The 15,306-nt window shown below is 33.8% G+C and overlaps 1 protein-coding gene across 5 annotated transcripts in view; it reads right to left on the reverse strand.

Annotated features, from left to right (window-relative positions):
• GLS (glutaminase) overlaps positions 1-15,306 on the reverse strand; it is a 77,820-nt gene that overhangs the window by 34,466 nt on the left and 28,048 nt on the right. For 3 of the 5 annotated variants that reach the window (XM_087707801.1, XM_087707806.1, XM_014060917.2), the window contains 7 exons: positions 10,196-10,228; positions 9,662-9,720; positions 8,449-8,515; positions 6,967-7,017; positions 5,899-6,075; positions 5,416-5,547; positions 4,597-4,689 (listed from right to left, as the gene is read on the reverse strand). In XM_087707801.1, coding sequence (XP_087563927.1) covers positions 4,597-4,689; positions 5,416-5,547; positions 5,899-6,075; positions 6,967-7,017; positions 8,449-8,515; positions 9,662-9,720; positions 10,196-10,228 — 612 coding nt within the window. Of the gene's footprint in view, positions 1-2,237; positions 2,858-4,596; positions 4,690-5,415; positions 5,548-5,898; positions 6,076-6,966; positions 7,018-8,448; positions 8,516-9,661; positions 9,721-10,195; positions 10,229-15,306 lie in introns of those variants that run through there. The other 2 variants (XM_014060918.2, XM_014060916.2) reach the window with 1 other exon arrangement.

Here is a 15,306-nt window from a genome sequence, read left to right on the forward strand (position 1 = left end):
TAATAATGATCTAGTAATATTAATAATATCTATTAATTAGTAATATCTAGTAATAACATCGTCTTGGCCACTCCCACCAGGTCACATGGGTGGCAGGTCACTCCCATCCGGTCACATGGGCGGCAAGCCACTCCCATCCGGTCACATGGGTGGCAAGCCACTCCCATCCGGTCACATGGGCGGCAAGCCACTCCCACAAAGGAGGCCACGCCCACAGAGGTGGTTCGAACAATTTTTGAAACCCACCCCTGGTTGAAGTCCACAAGTCCTAAAATTGCCAACGTTGGAGACCCCTGCTCTAGATTGCTTTAGGGAAGATGGTCCACTGCCACAAAAATCAGGGCTAGGTAGAAGTTGCACTGTTATTTAAATGTAAGGGAAAAATTCCTGAAAATAGAATTTGTACAATAATGGAATGATCTGCCTATGAAGGTTCTGAGCTCTTAGTCAGACAGCCCGCTCTCAAGGATCTTGGAATTGTACACTGCAAGACCTGGACTACGGGATCTTTCTCCCCTTCCAAATCTATCATGCTATGAATAGAGAAACTTTGCTGCATCCAAGTTACTGGTTTACAATTCTCCCAACAAAGGCAGCATTACCCATTGTAAGAGATGTTGAAGTTATAATTCAGCAACACCTAAAGGGTTCCCCACTCCTGGCTTAGAACACGCTAATATTATTTTCCTTCCTAAAAATTTTCTGAGATATTTAGTAGTCTAAATAAGGAAAATACCATAACCATGCTGATTTTTTTTAAAGCCAGTAATTAACACTGAGCTTGAGCACAAGTTTTCATTTGCAGAAGAAAATATTGTTGACTAAAAGCCTTGTCAGTAAATATAGAAAGAACCCGACATGAGAATAGATAACACTTATTATATGAATATATAGAATATTTACTCATATCAAGACTGTTGGTCCATATAACACAGCATTATCTATATTGAGTGTTATTTGTTTTCTAAACAAATGATATCCAATATGATCTAGTGGTTAAGGCACCAGGGTGGAAAACAGAAGACTATGAGTGCTAATCCTGGTTTAGGCATGAAAACATAAGACTGTATGAATTTGAGCCATTCATTCTCTCTCAGTCCACATTAGGATCAAGTGACAAGCCAGTTGGTCAACTCTGTCATGACCAAATGCATCAATATTCAGTTGATGCAAAAAAAAAGGGGGGGGGGAATCAATCCCTGCATTTGTGGAAAAATGCTAGGAAGTGGAGGAAGAAAATCTCTTTTCTAGCCTACCGCATTTATGATTCTTCTCTCAAATTGTGCTGAAATTAAAGTTTGACCCAGTAATTTATATTTTGCTTGGCTGACAGAGGAAACATATCCTACAACAGCACAATACGCTTCCAACACAGAAGCAACTGTATTAAAATTCAGCCCCATGAGGAGATGGATAGCATATAAATGTAATAAATAAATGGAGGTTTTTGGCAGTGGATCCTGAGCATATCTGTACCTCATCTATAGTTGGGTGCTAATTTTTTAGGGTTGTAGGCTACTGAAATTACACATGACTGAGTAGGGGAAACTAGCCTTTGTAGCTGATTTTTGATGCAAAAACAAATCAAACAATCATTATTTTCAGAAGCTGAAGGCTCAATAAAAGTACGTTTTTCGAACACACTACTAGATTTACTAGAAATAGTTCAATATGTATAAAATATTATATTAATATAAGTTTTTAGCTTAGAAAAGTAAAAATAAAGAGAGTATAAAAATCAGTGAAATAAATATTTATTTCTTCCTTTTTATAATATCAGAAACCAAGATCACCAACCACACAAGGAATTGATTCCTCACAGAGCAGAGCAGTTGTATTATGGGATTTATTTCTTAAGATATAGGGATGGTCATAAACTTGTTATGGTTTTAAAAATGAATGAGAAACATTCATGAAGAATGAGGCTATCACTGGATGCTAGTCCTAATTGCTTATACACTACCTTTTATATCAGAAGTAGAATGACTTACAATATCAACTGCTAGTGAAAAATAGCAAAAGAATGCTAAGTGGCCATTGAAAAAACAGAATCCTAGAATTCGAATTTTTGTCTAATCCAACATGGCTTTCTTAATAACAACATGCTGATATTTTTACACAAGCTTAATAAGTTTACAAATATGCTTTATATAAAAATTATTTTTGCTAGTGTTGCAAAGCAGCACTTGAACACTTAACTTCATTTACAGTCGGTTACACTGAAATTAACTGAATTTAATTGGAATAAATGGAACCAGGTTTTTACACTGTTCATGAAAAAGATGAAAGGTAATTTTTAGAATTATTAACAATAAAAAGAAATATCTACTTATGATCCAGGACTTAAATTTTCCTATATCTTTGGTTGTCATGTTCTTGGTTAACAATTATGCTATTTGCATTTTGATTGCATTGCAAGATTTCTCACTTTTACAGCACCCCTTAAAATTCCCATTTTACAATTCATTCCTTAAGTATGACACAGGTTTAAATAGCAGACATTCAGTTTTGTTTCAAATTGTAAAAAAAAAATATTAAAACAATTAGTATAAAATTATTGGTATACCAGTTTGGGGTAACTCAAGCATATTTACAACTGACCAAAGTCAAAATAATAAATCTAATATCTCGACAAACCAGAGTGTAATCTAGACAAACTGGAGTGTGTTTAAAAATGAAATCAAACTCTCTGAAACTAGAGCCCAGTGCACTAGTTTTGTTCTCCCAGGCCTTCCATTCTATACACTATAGTTGTGGAGATGTCCTCATTTGATTCGGGTGACACTTTTTTCCACACAGTCTCTTTTAATGCAAGTTCGTGCTGAAGACTCTCATAGTCCAGTGGTCCAAAGGAATGCTAATTGTTTAAGCAACATATAGTTTGCATTAAATTATCAATGAAATAAAACATTCTAGCATTATTTTTATTTATCAATTAGCAGTTGCTGGCTCTCAGAGATCTCTCTCAACCTGACATTATTATGCCACACACTTTTTAATTTCAAACTACAGTAAATAATTTATTTAATTTGGTGAAAGGGAAGAAATACTTCTTTAACCCAATTCATTCATAACAGGATGCTGATTGTATTAATTAGCCATACAGCAACTTTCATAGTAGAATTCCTGAGTTGCTAATAGCACTCCTACAATCCAGCTTTTCCCAATTTAATTCAAGTTGGACAATTCAGCCTTCCCTCTATCTTAGACAAATATGGTTTTCAAACTACTATGGCAATAATTATTTATGCCAAAGCTTTAGCAAAAACGTTAGAGAAATGAGTAAAGGACTGAAACATGTTAACGGTACAAAGCCAAAATTCTAAGTTCCAATCTTTTTCCCATCCCAAACTCGATCCAAAGGGCAAAACATAAAAATTGTCTGTGAACTTACACATTCTATAGTGCAAATGGAAATCCGAAGTCTAAGTAATGACTACTGCTGGTATTTCGAATGGTATTAATGCCATTCAAAAATACAGATTTCTTCCCAATGAGGATCAGAGCCATGGTCAGACCAGCAAGCTGACTGACATGTTTGAAAGTTAATACAAAGCTCTGTATCTCAGGCAGTACACTTTTTAAAAAAAATGTTGACCAAGAAGCCACTCAGCAACAAGCAAGAGATTACCCACTGCTACTCTGAGAGTCAAGAACAGTACTGGAGATATTTTCTCACTAATATGTGGATCAAACGTGTTACCAAAATAAAAGTAATCTGTATTAAATATACATTTTTATTTTTCGTCTAAGATCAAAATCTGTAAATTTTTATGAAGTGAAAATATACTGCTGAATATGCTAGCTTTGCGTCATCGCATTTAATCCAGAATGATTTTAAATCCATCTAGTAAGGATACATGGACTGTTCTCAGATTTGTTTGAGGATACTTTAAATATATTACGTTCAGGTATGTTATATAATGCCAATTATTTCACTAAACTAAAGTTTCAGTCAAATGTCAAATTATTACTAGACAGGTAGTCTTCATCTTACATCTGAAGTTACGGCAGACCTCCCCAGATTCTACTTATAACAAGGTTTCAAAGTTGCAACACAATTGCATTTGGGCTGTTTGGCAACTGGCCCACATTCATGGCCATTGGCCAGGGTCCTGCAGTCACATGACCACAATTTCTGATTTTTGCCAGAAACTAACATTTGCTTCCAGTTTCCAGGGGGGGGGAAAAGCCCATTGGGTACAATGAATTCACTTAACAGCCGTAGCATCTGCTTAATGGCCACGGCATTTACTTAACAACAACGAAAAAGGTTGTAAAATTGGGTGCAGTCACACGATAGGTTCCTTAATGACTGGCATGACTTACAACCATAATTCTGGCTCAATCATGGTTTGTAAGTTGAGGACTACCAGTAAGTAAACAAACCAGTAAAAGCCAGTGAATAATGTAATATAGCTTAGCGCTTAGTATTTAGTAGTTAGTTCTAGATGTGCCAAATATGGTCCGAATTGTATCTGAACACACACAACTCAGAGTATTGATATAATACATGTCATTGACCAATCCTGTTTGGACGTTGCTATGCATAATGTACATGTTACACATTACTTTTATAAAATACTTTCAACTTACTCGTTGATCACCACCTTCCCTCCGAGGATCAAGCTTCTTTGCAAAATGCCTCAGGTTATCATAATTATGAAAGTTGCACAAAGAAACCAGTTCCTGCAATAATAAAAACATCATTGTGTTATATTTATATTCATGTCCACTATCAAGAGCCGTGGTGGTGCAGTGGTTAGAATGCAGTACTGCAGGCTACTTCTGCTGACTGCCGGCTGCCTGCAATTTGGCAATTCAATTCTCACTGGCTCAAGATTGACTCAGCCTTCCAAGCTCAGTAAAATGAGGACCCAGATTGTTGGGGCAATATTCTGACTCTGTAAACTGCTTAGAGAGGACTGTAAAGCACTGGGAAGCGGTATATAAGTCTAAATGCTATTGTTCTGCTATTGCTATCATAATTTACAACTGACTGTTTCATTCAGCTACACTCTGATATTACTGATTACACATAACTCTAAGTAAAGTCCTTTGTCAAGATGACTACTAAGTATCTTATAAATATAGGGGGACCAAAAAGAAAAATAAAATGGCAAATCAGGATTGAAAAGAAATGCATGCATTTTGTCAACATTTCTTCCACTTTCAAAATGCACCTACTTTTTATCTTTGCTTAGTGTGTAGCTTGTTGGGATGTGTAATTATCCATCCTTTTGCTTTAAAAATCTTCCATCTTTATCTGCTTTGATTCTAACAATGAACACATAAGCATTTCTGCTCAAGAAAAATGCAAACCTCCCTACCTTCACTGAGATAGGTGTAAATGTTAATGATCATTATACTTGTAGCTACAGACTAGTAACAATTTGAGTAAGGAGGCTTGCTCACATGACAAAAGTGAATCCCCTTAACGCTGTTGCCCATCTTGTCTAGCGGAGGTGACCAGCACATCATGCCCATAACGTTAGGAACAACCAAAAGAATGCCACCAGCAACTCCAGATTTTGCAGGAAGACCCACCTAAATGAACACACAATTTAAACCGTTAGTATATACTTATTAATACTTAGTTGGCATTCATTGAATATTCATATTATCTGTCAAGGTAACAATAGATTTTCAAAATGTATCAATTAGCGTACATTTACATCCCAGGGATTATTTAGGTGATATCTCAAAATACTTTTGTTTTTCTGGATTCATTTCTGTCATTTGAGTTCTAACTAGCCTATATGACAGGAAATGCCTTTTACAGCCCATGGTGAATTTGCTAATTGCTGTTAGCACTGGTTTTAATAAGTTATTTCTTTCTTTTTTTAAAAAGAACTACTAAACATTTTTTATAACAGATCTCTCTAAACAAACACTTACATGGAAGGCAAACTGTCCCGAGAAGTCATACATGCCACATGAATGCATCAAACTTAGAGTGTTCCGAACTGCTTCAGGACTTAGGACTCTCTCACCAGTGATGGGGCAAAAGCCGCCATTGGCAAGGGTGGCTGCCATGACACTAGCAGATTCACAAGTCACTTCTATGGAGCACAGCTTAGGAAAAATGAAGAGAACAAGGAAACATTGATCAACCTATGCAAATAGAAGGCTATGTAATTAAATGGATGAAAGGACTACCTTACAAAAGGGAGCCTGAACCCATAAAGAGCCTATTACCCTATGAACAATACAGCATGTGAAGATAGACTGTTTCCAGATTAGGGAATTAAGGCCTATTTCAGTGAGCTTGAAGTGAGCATCTGATGCTAGCAAAGTTTTTAAATAAAAGTGATTATCATGGTACAAGATTAACTCATAAAACAGCTTCGTAAATTTTTTTTTAAAAAAAACTTGTCTTCTAATCAGTACAAGCTAATCAGTGAAGCTTGTATTGATAAAAGACTGATATTTTTAAAAGAAACATTAAAAAAACCTATGTATTCCTGTTTCTGCAGAGATGAGTAGTACAAACAATAATGTGACAGAACCAGGACAATTTATATTATTTACTAGTGTGTAAAATTCAAAGCTACCATGTTTAACTTAATGAGTAGGGGGAAAATCTCATATTTTAATCAGAAACAACATTAATGATAAGAAAGTATGTTTTAGTTAACCTAACCAGTGTAAAAGTACTAAGGATATGATTAACAATTTCTTCTCTGAATAGTACTACAAAACTGGCTGCAAAACATATTACATTCTCACTACAAAAATATATAATTCTTAGGTCAGGGATTGCAATCAACTCTTAATTTGCATTAAGATCAGAGAATGAGAAATTCTAATTTATTAAAACATATTCAATTGGAAAATCATTTAGTTAACATACTTGGCCCAAACAAAAGATTGGATCCTCTGCTGTGAAAATATTTATATAAATAAAATTTTAACCTATATATTCTTCTCCAAGGATAACAAATATTCTAGAGATTAATTAGCTACCTGGAAATAGAAGTCCAATATGCCAACCATATCCGTTCCCTCTGGAAAACACTTCAAAATAATAGAATATTTTAGTACATCATGATACAGCAATAAAGGTTATCATATGTATACTAAAACTGGAAGATAACTACTGTTAATATAATGAGTAATGTTACAAGGATTTCAGTAATTATCTCTGTGAACCTAATGGGAATATCCATCTTTTGTTTCATGCATGCATATTAAAAAGAATCACCCACAGATTTTTCTTTGTAGATATATGACAAGTTGCTTGCTTGTAATTGTGATTTTTTTAAAGAGGTAATCTATTTACTGTATTTTTCAGAGTATAAGACACACCTTTTCCCTCAAAAGAGACTGAAAATCTGGGTGCGTCTTATACACTGAATACAGCATTTTTTGCCTTCTGAAATCCCGCCCCCTTCACCAAAATGGCCGTGCATAGCCTCTAGGAAGGTTTCAGAGAGCTCCTGGGAGCTGGGGAGGGCAGAAATGAGTGAAAAACAGCCTGGGTTTTTTTGCTCAATTTTAATCCCTCCCAGCCCCCAGAAGCACTCTATAAGCTTCCTAAAGGCTATCCATGCCCTCCTTTTTTTTCTTTTACAAAAAAACAGGCCAGTTTTCATGAAAAATTGGATGTTTTTGCTCCTTTTTGCCCGCCAGAGCACTCTACAAGCCTCCTAAAGGGTATTCATGCCCTTTTTTTGGAAAAAAACAGGCCCATTTTCACAAAAAACGGGCCGTTTTGGGAGGGTTTGCAGAGTGCAAAAACTTTTTTTTTTAGTTTGCCTCTTCAAAACCTTGGTGCGTCTTATACTCTGATGCGTCTTATACTCCAAAAAATGCGGTAGTTGTTTACTTAGATTTGCATTTGACTCAGGTTATGATTCCTGCCCTTTTCCTCATAGTCACCAAAACCAGGAAAGTTGGGTAGATTTGCCAGAGAATGCTGATACTTCTGAGATAGAATAGTGACTCAGGCTAAACTTTGGATACAAGATCTCTCTTGAAGGAATATCCAAAACAAGAGATATTTGCTGAAGCAAAAAGGCACAATTCATGCCATCTGAAAAGGAAAGCTTACTCCCTCAGCACCAGCATTTATAAAGATGTTGCTAAATATCATAATGCTGAACATAGAGAACCTGCAACCAGGTGCAAAAACAACTCTATGCAGAAAGACTGGGAAAACACATTGTTTGAAAACAAACTGAAGGCTTCAGTGCAAGCCATGCTAAGTAACGTGATATGCAAGAAGTGATATACACTTTAAATGAGGCTTTGTACAGGTCCCATCAATCAATTTGTGTAAATCACAGACACCAAAATGGAAGGATTACACTATCGCTGCATTTTTATTATATCAATATTGTATTTACCTTAACTGTCATTATGAAGAAATAAAATGTTATTTGTAGTTTGTTCAATTGACATTAGATACATTTAAGGGAGGGGAGTAAATATAACTGAAAAGCATACCTTTTTCTCTTTCAGATAATAGCCTATTGCAAAGTTTCTGTCTCCACTCTCTCTTTCAGACTGGAATCTAAGGGAGAAAAGGAACAGAAATGGACATCAAAACACTAAATACTTACTAACAATGCAGTTGATAGGATATATATATATTTAATTGTTGTTAACTCTAGCAGCGTGTGTAGTTTGGGAAGGCACAAACTATTTGTGTGGAAATTACCTTAAAAAGAACAAATTACTGCTGTAGCATATTATAAGCCTCAATGCAAAAGACATTGCATTCACTATTCAGTATTAAACTACATAATTTTTGTAAATAAAGTTACAACTCAGTAATGGAACTAAAATATTGATAATATATCTGTTATAACTACTTGAGAATACAATAGAAATTATTTAGATGTTAAGAGAAACATAGGAATGCAATATAAGTCAGAAAGTTATCCATCATCACTCCAATAGACAGAAATTACACAGCAAATTCATACTGCTGTGTTATAAGCTGAACTGTTACAGAAAAGCACGCCTTGTGCTGCTTCTGGAAAAACGTTTTGAGGGGAAGAAAGAACTTACTTTCTCTCTACAGAGAGCTGCGGTTGTTTATAGGGGGCAACAATGGTGAGGCAAAATTGATGTCTTCACCAAACTTGTAGAAGAGAAATAACCTCTCTTTCTCCTATATCCTCAACTCTTAGTGGAGGAAAGGAAGGAGATTTTTTTCTTCCCCTTTCCCTTGGTTTTTGGAACAGACAGTGCCATAAGGTGAAGTACTTCTACAGAAATCCAGCATAAAGGAAAATATTTCTCCTATACCCAAAGTCCTAGTTGAAGGGAAAGCAGAGGAGTAAGGAGGAAAGTAGAGAAGGGAGAGAGAGAGAAAAGAAAGGGAAAATAAAGTGGTGTTGCAACAGGAAGGGATGGTAAACAAAGAAACCCAAACTGTATATGTATAACCTATTAAATGAAATAATAAATGTATGAGAATGATAAATGTAAAGAAGAATAATTATGTGAATGTATATTTAAAATGGTATGTAAGAGAATAAAAAAATAAAACTTTTCTGAGAGAAAAAAAGAAATCCAGCATAAAGGAAAATATTTTCCCATACCCAAAGTTCTAGCTGAAGCAAAGATCTGACGAATAAAATAAAATGTTATGTACAACATTAATATTAACTATTGCTCATAGTGTCAAAATTAATATAGGAAACATACTTACGTGGCATTACTGAAACCGACATATTCATTTCCAGCCATTTTATTCATGAACTGCATCACCTAAAGAAAGCATGATTATTTTTTCAAAATGTATCAAATAGCACTTTATAGTAAGTATTCAGTGCAAATAACCAAGTTAGATTTAGATATTAAGCAATGCTGTCATTTTATAAGAACAAATGTATTCCACAAGAAAGAAGGAAGAGATTTTCTGCTTTAATATAAATTACTATTTACTGCAATGTCTAAAATAAACTTATAGTTAGTTTAAATTAAAAATTAATATTTATTTATCTTAACTTCAGTTAAAATACTACATACATTTTCTGAGTTGAGACATTAGTCTAGTTGAAATTCAATGACATTCTGCGGTTAGTTTAAAACTGAAAAGCAAATGCTTCTAAATTTCACAGAAGAGAAAAAAAAGCACCTGTAAAAATGAGTGAGGCTTGCCTCCAGTGATGCTACACTATAGTTTATAAATATTTTGTAAAATTACAGAAAATAAATTGTAACTATTAAAAGGTTTGCTTACATAGTCAAACTTCTCAGCATTATTTACTCCTTGCTGAAAGGAAAGAAGACACATTTACAAAGTTTATTAATACAAGGGAACTTTAATTATAGATTAATTTTTTCATTGTTACTTAAATGCTATTATGGATTATTAGCCTAGTGTTTTATTTGTTAGTCTATATGCCTAGAGTTAGATTACTGAATTGTTATACAAAGCATTACAATACTTTAACATTGCTTGTTAAAAACATTACCAATGTACAACAGTAGAGCTGAACCTAATTTTATTTGAAATGTAATCAGTAAATCCATTAATTTTTCATGATTATTATTTTTTTGCTGAATTACAAGCTATTGTAATTAATACTGTTAATACTGCTTTGTGGAGGTAGCTTTTAAATGCTAGGTAGAACTATTTTAAATGCTAGGTAGAACTAATAAAAAGACAACTGCATTAAAATAAAGTTTGGGTATGACTAAATGTGCTGATAGAAACAGCTGCATGTGCATGCTTCTCACTTAAAAAAAACCCATCCTATTAGTATCTTTATATTTCAGCCATCAATGTTAACAAACTGGGATAACAAAAATGCTCATTTTTTTAGTTATCAAAACTCAATACTTAAAAGAGTAGAAAAAATATCACAAAATAATGAATATTTACTGACTCCCAGTTTGGTAGCACAGAGCCTGGTAGACTGCGAAACATAATGCTGCTCTTAAATTCAAAGGATTGTATTAAGAAAACATAACAAACTTGCTATAATAAACGTGTAAAGTTTAAATTTGCGTGCACATAGGCATGCTTGTGTATTAATGAACCTTGACTGAAGCAAAGAGTCTGAATATAAAATATGCGGGGAGGGAGCAAGCCTTTAACACAAAGTGGGAAAGGGCTTAAATGAGGTCGGAGGATCAAAATCTTGTTATATTTGTACCTGGAAAAGGTTACTTCTTCAAGTAAAAAATATACCCTAAAAAGCATGTGTAATTTCCATCCCCCTATATTTGGTATTTTAATTTCAGAAACGTTTAGGTTTCCAGATCCATATTTTTTTTAAAAAGTAATATGAAATCATAGCTAAAAGGTTCTATAGAGATGAGACTAAACAGGGCAGATGTGGTTTTTTTTTTAATGAGATTAAGGTGACACTGGAAACAAACTTTATTATTGTATCAATATTCTGGCAGTTTTATCTGTATCCCTAATGTTTAAGCTGCTAGATATTTAAACATTTACTGGAATTACCATTTTTTAAAGCAGACAAATTCAAGTTTAAAGGCCCCATCTAAACAATCCATGAAACATTACTTTCACAATGTTAGTTTAAGGGGGTGGGGGAACCTTGAAGCCTGTATGTACCAGCATTCTACTCAATGAAATGTATAAAGCCAGCCTCATTTCCCATTCTAGTGGATTAGGACCTTGCAGACAATCCGTGAAGCCACAAGCACCAGCTCATCTAGTGATGTACAGTCATTCACGTATGATCACCAGCTGAAAGAATACCATACTATTGTGTCAACATCAATCAAATTAAAATGCTGCTACCTATAGAGTCAAAGGCTATTTCATATGCTAAAAGATTATGCAATGTGTTGAAAAGCATTAGAAAAACAAACTTTTTTTAAAAAAAAGTGTAACTCCAAATCTGTTCAATGAAAAATAATTAAAAGAAGAAATTACCAACTTCATTGAACTGTTGCAGTTGTCAAAATATTCCATAGATCCTAATGCTGTAAAATATGTAACAACATTTAAACCACAAAAACCTTTTAAATGCACAGTGAATGTTGCTTGGGAAAGTTGGGAGGGGGTCGGCATTAGTTATGGGATGCTATACTGATCATTGTTGCATGGTTAAAACAATTAAACTGAAACAAGTTTTGCATTTCTCCCCTACATCTGACAAAAGGAGAAAGATGCTTAATGCAAGGCAATAGTAACATCTCATTCTCTCCCCACCCCTAAAAAAGCAACCCCAGAATAATAAATTTTTTGACACCATTAGCAGAATCAATAAACCAAGCAAGAGTCTGAGCATATAAGCAAAGCAAACTTATTTCAGCATTTATCATATTCAGAATTTTCTTGGCTTTAAGCTCCAGAGTATTTTGATACCCAAGAAAACAATATTTTTTACAATTCCATTAATACAAGTATAAATAAGCATATTTAAACATTTAAATACTGGATTTTTTCCAATAGCATCTAAAGTCCATGTTCCCAACAATGTCATTTCATTTGGTCATGACACATTTTTCTTTAAGAAAACATAAAAATAAAGTATTTAGGATACTAAATACTGCAATGGTTAATTTCCCACATCCTCGCTTTAACAATATAGAAAATATGTCTTCAGTTTGAAGATGGAAAGAACAAAAGCAACTTTTATTTTGGAAAGGCTACTTTTCCAATCTGTGGAGACTTACTTATAAACTTACAAGCAATTATTTTGTCTACAAACGTTCCATGCAATATTTAACTTCACAAACATAATATATACATATACACACTTACAATATAGTGTGCATGCTTGCATGTATATTTATGTGTATATGCACACTATTGTGTATATACAAAATAAAAGCCTTATAATACAGACTATTGTAAGACTGTAACCATCCAATGACACATCATGCATGCATATTTTATGTAATTATACTCATATTAATATTAAATAAGGAGTAGGGATCATATTTTATGTATACTAAAATCTACCAGCATTCAATCGGAACTTAAAAATTATAAAATAATTGTATATGTTTCAATTTTAAGATAGTATAGAGACATACCAAATATCAAATTATGTTAAAATTTGTGCTTAGAACTGCTGATTTAAGCAGTTCATATGATTTATTTGTGTGGATTTTCTAAATTGTCAACTTATTTCTGAAGAGTTATTCAACGAATTAGTTTTATTATAGTAAAATAGTGTATATCCTATCTATATAAAATATAAAGGGCTGGACTGTAGAGTAAAGTAACAATACCTTTATTGGTTTATATATAACAATACCTTTATTGGTAATATATTTTAAAGGGATTTACTATATCAAATATTATTATTAACATAATTTTGAGACAAAAATTCTAAAAATGGCAAACCGACTTCCTTATTATCACAAGAAAGCTAAATAGACAAGAAAGCTAAATAGGTATATGGAATCATCATATTTTATGAATTTAGTGAAAGTGCTGAAATTTTATTCTCTAATAGCATCATATATCCCATGATTTTTATATACTATGTCATATCATATTTGAATACCATGGCAGAACATTGCAAGAAATTGTTTTTCTGCCACCATATTTCAGATACTTTGATTTAGTCATCAAGTTCTTCCACAATCTAACTTAGAAAGTGTTAAGTTTAACAACAGTGGTTTACATCCAACTGCTGGTTTTAAATACAGCATTTATGTTTAAAGCTAGTCAATATTTCACATTCATTTAAGCTGTATATATCTAGATATAACACAGTGAATTCACCGAGAGCACAAGTTGATTAGGGCATATATATGCAGTGGAAAGCTTGGGATTCCACATATGAATTAAGAAGTGAACATCTTAAAAGAATATATTTTCAAACTCTGTTCCATAGTACTGTATGGTTCCATGAAAACTTGATGGATTCTTTGAGAGACTAAGGGCATGAGCACAGTTAATCTTCTACCAATAGAGCTTTGCCTCTTGATCAGAGGTTCTGGATTATTTTTTTTTAAAAAACAGCATGATTTTCTAAGATTTTGTCCATGTAGCAAAGGGTTAAACTATAATATATTACCTGATTTTTCCTGACACATAGCCCATATTCATAACCCCACATTTAAGTGTATTTGCTGCTTAAATGGTCATTCCACAATTTTATTAAAAATTCTCCTTTTGGATACCCGTTACCCTAAATGTAGCTAAATTTTGCTACCTCATATGCAAAATATGCAGATGACCAATTGATAAGCTCAGTTGATTTTGCAACTTGTTCTTTTTTATATGCAATCTGCTTTTTTTAACTATTGGATTTTATTTTATACTAATCTTTGATCACAAGAAAGATATTTTACAGGTTCCACAGACTGAAAAAAACTTAAAACGCCCTGTTCAAAAATATAGGAAATTATATTCTGAGATGGTAGCAATGGGCATAACTATATGGCCATACCATAATTATATGCCAAGAAGCCAAAACTAAAAATATTAAATATTCTCAACTTTATTTATTTAGTAAGAGATAAAGAAAAAAACCCAATGATATGCCAAATATATCAGTACTCATTGTCATCTTTAAAGTCATTGATGGCTTGGGACCACATTATTCATGGGACCATTTTTTCCCATTGTTTTTCAGCAGAATGGGCATATTCTGGTTACCATCGGTCAGCAAATGACAATTAGAGGGACCAGAAGATGAATCTTTTTTGCCATAGCACCTGCTATGGAACAATCTCCCTTGCCATTATTGCACAGTGATCCAGATATTTAGACTGGCTATGGCATTTTTGCCTGCCTATTAAGGGATAGAGAAATGTTGTTTAATAATAATATTAAAGGTATCATTGTAGGATGTATGTTATTCCAATTGACTGGTGGTGATTTTGTCAATGCCAACGGTATTATTATGATTGGTTGTTGCATAGTCAGCCAGATGATTAGATTGGATTTGGCATATTAATTTACCCCACCTTCTTATTTTATAACCTCAATATAGCTGCATCCATACATTAGACTAGATCTTACATTTCAGAGCTGGTTAATTTTTTATTTGCCATTGGCCGCGAGGAAGGGAGCAGCACAATTCTCGCTTATACTACAGCACATAGAAAAAGAGGCACTTTTGTAGCTGCCTCAGCTACAATTCTAAACAGAAGCAATGCTTATTGGCGCCAATGGGACCTCCTCCACATGCCAATTGCAATTGGTATTTTGGGTCCAACTGCATTGGAAAAAGAAGGTTTCTGCTGTAGCCTTAATAAGAAGTTTAGTACCGCTATCCCAGTGATATCATTCCCCAGTTATATTATTCACCGAAAGACTGCCAGCCAGCTAGTTGGCAAGCTGCCAGAAAGAAATCTTAAACTCCCTTTTCCATAATAGTAGCAAGAAAGATGTAAGGGAGAAGATGTGTCTCT

Source organism: Thamnophis sirtalis, unplaced genomic scaffold (assembly GCF_051295495.1).
Source record: "Thamnophis sirtalis isolate CommonGarterSnake01/CBP01778 unplaced genomic scaffold, rThaSir2_p1.2 scaffold_1, whole genome shotgun sequence".
Lineage (NCBI taxonomy): Eukaryota > Metazoa > Chordata > Lepidosauria > Squamata > Natricidae > Thamnophis > Thamnophis sirtalis.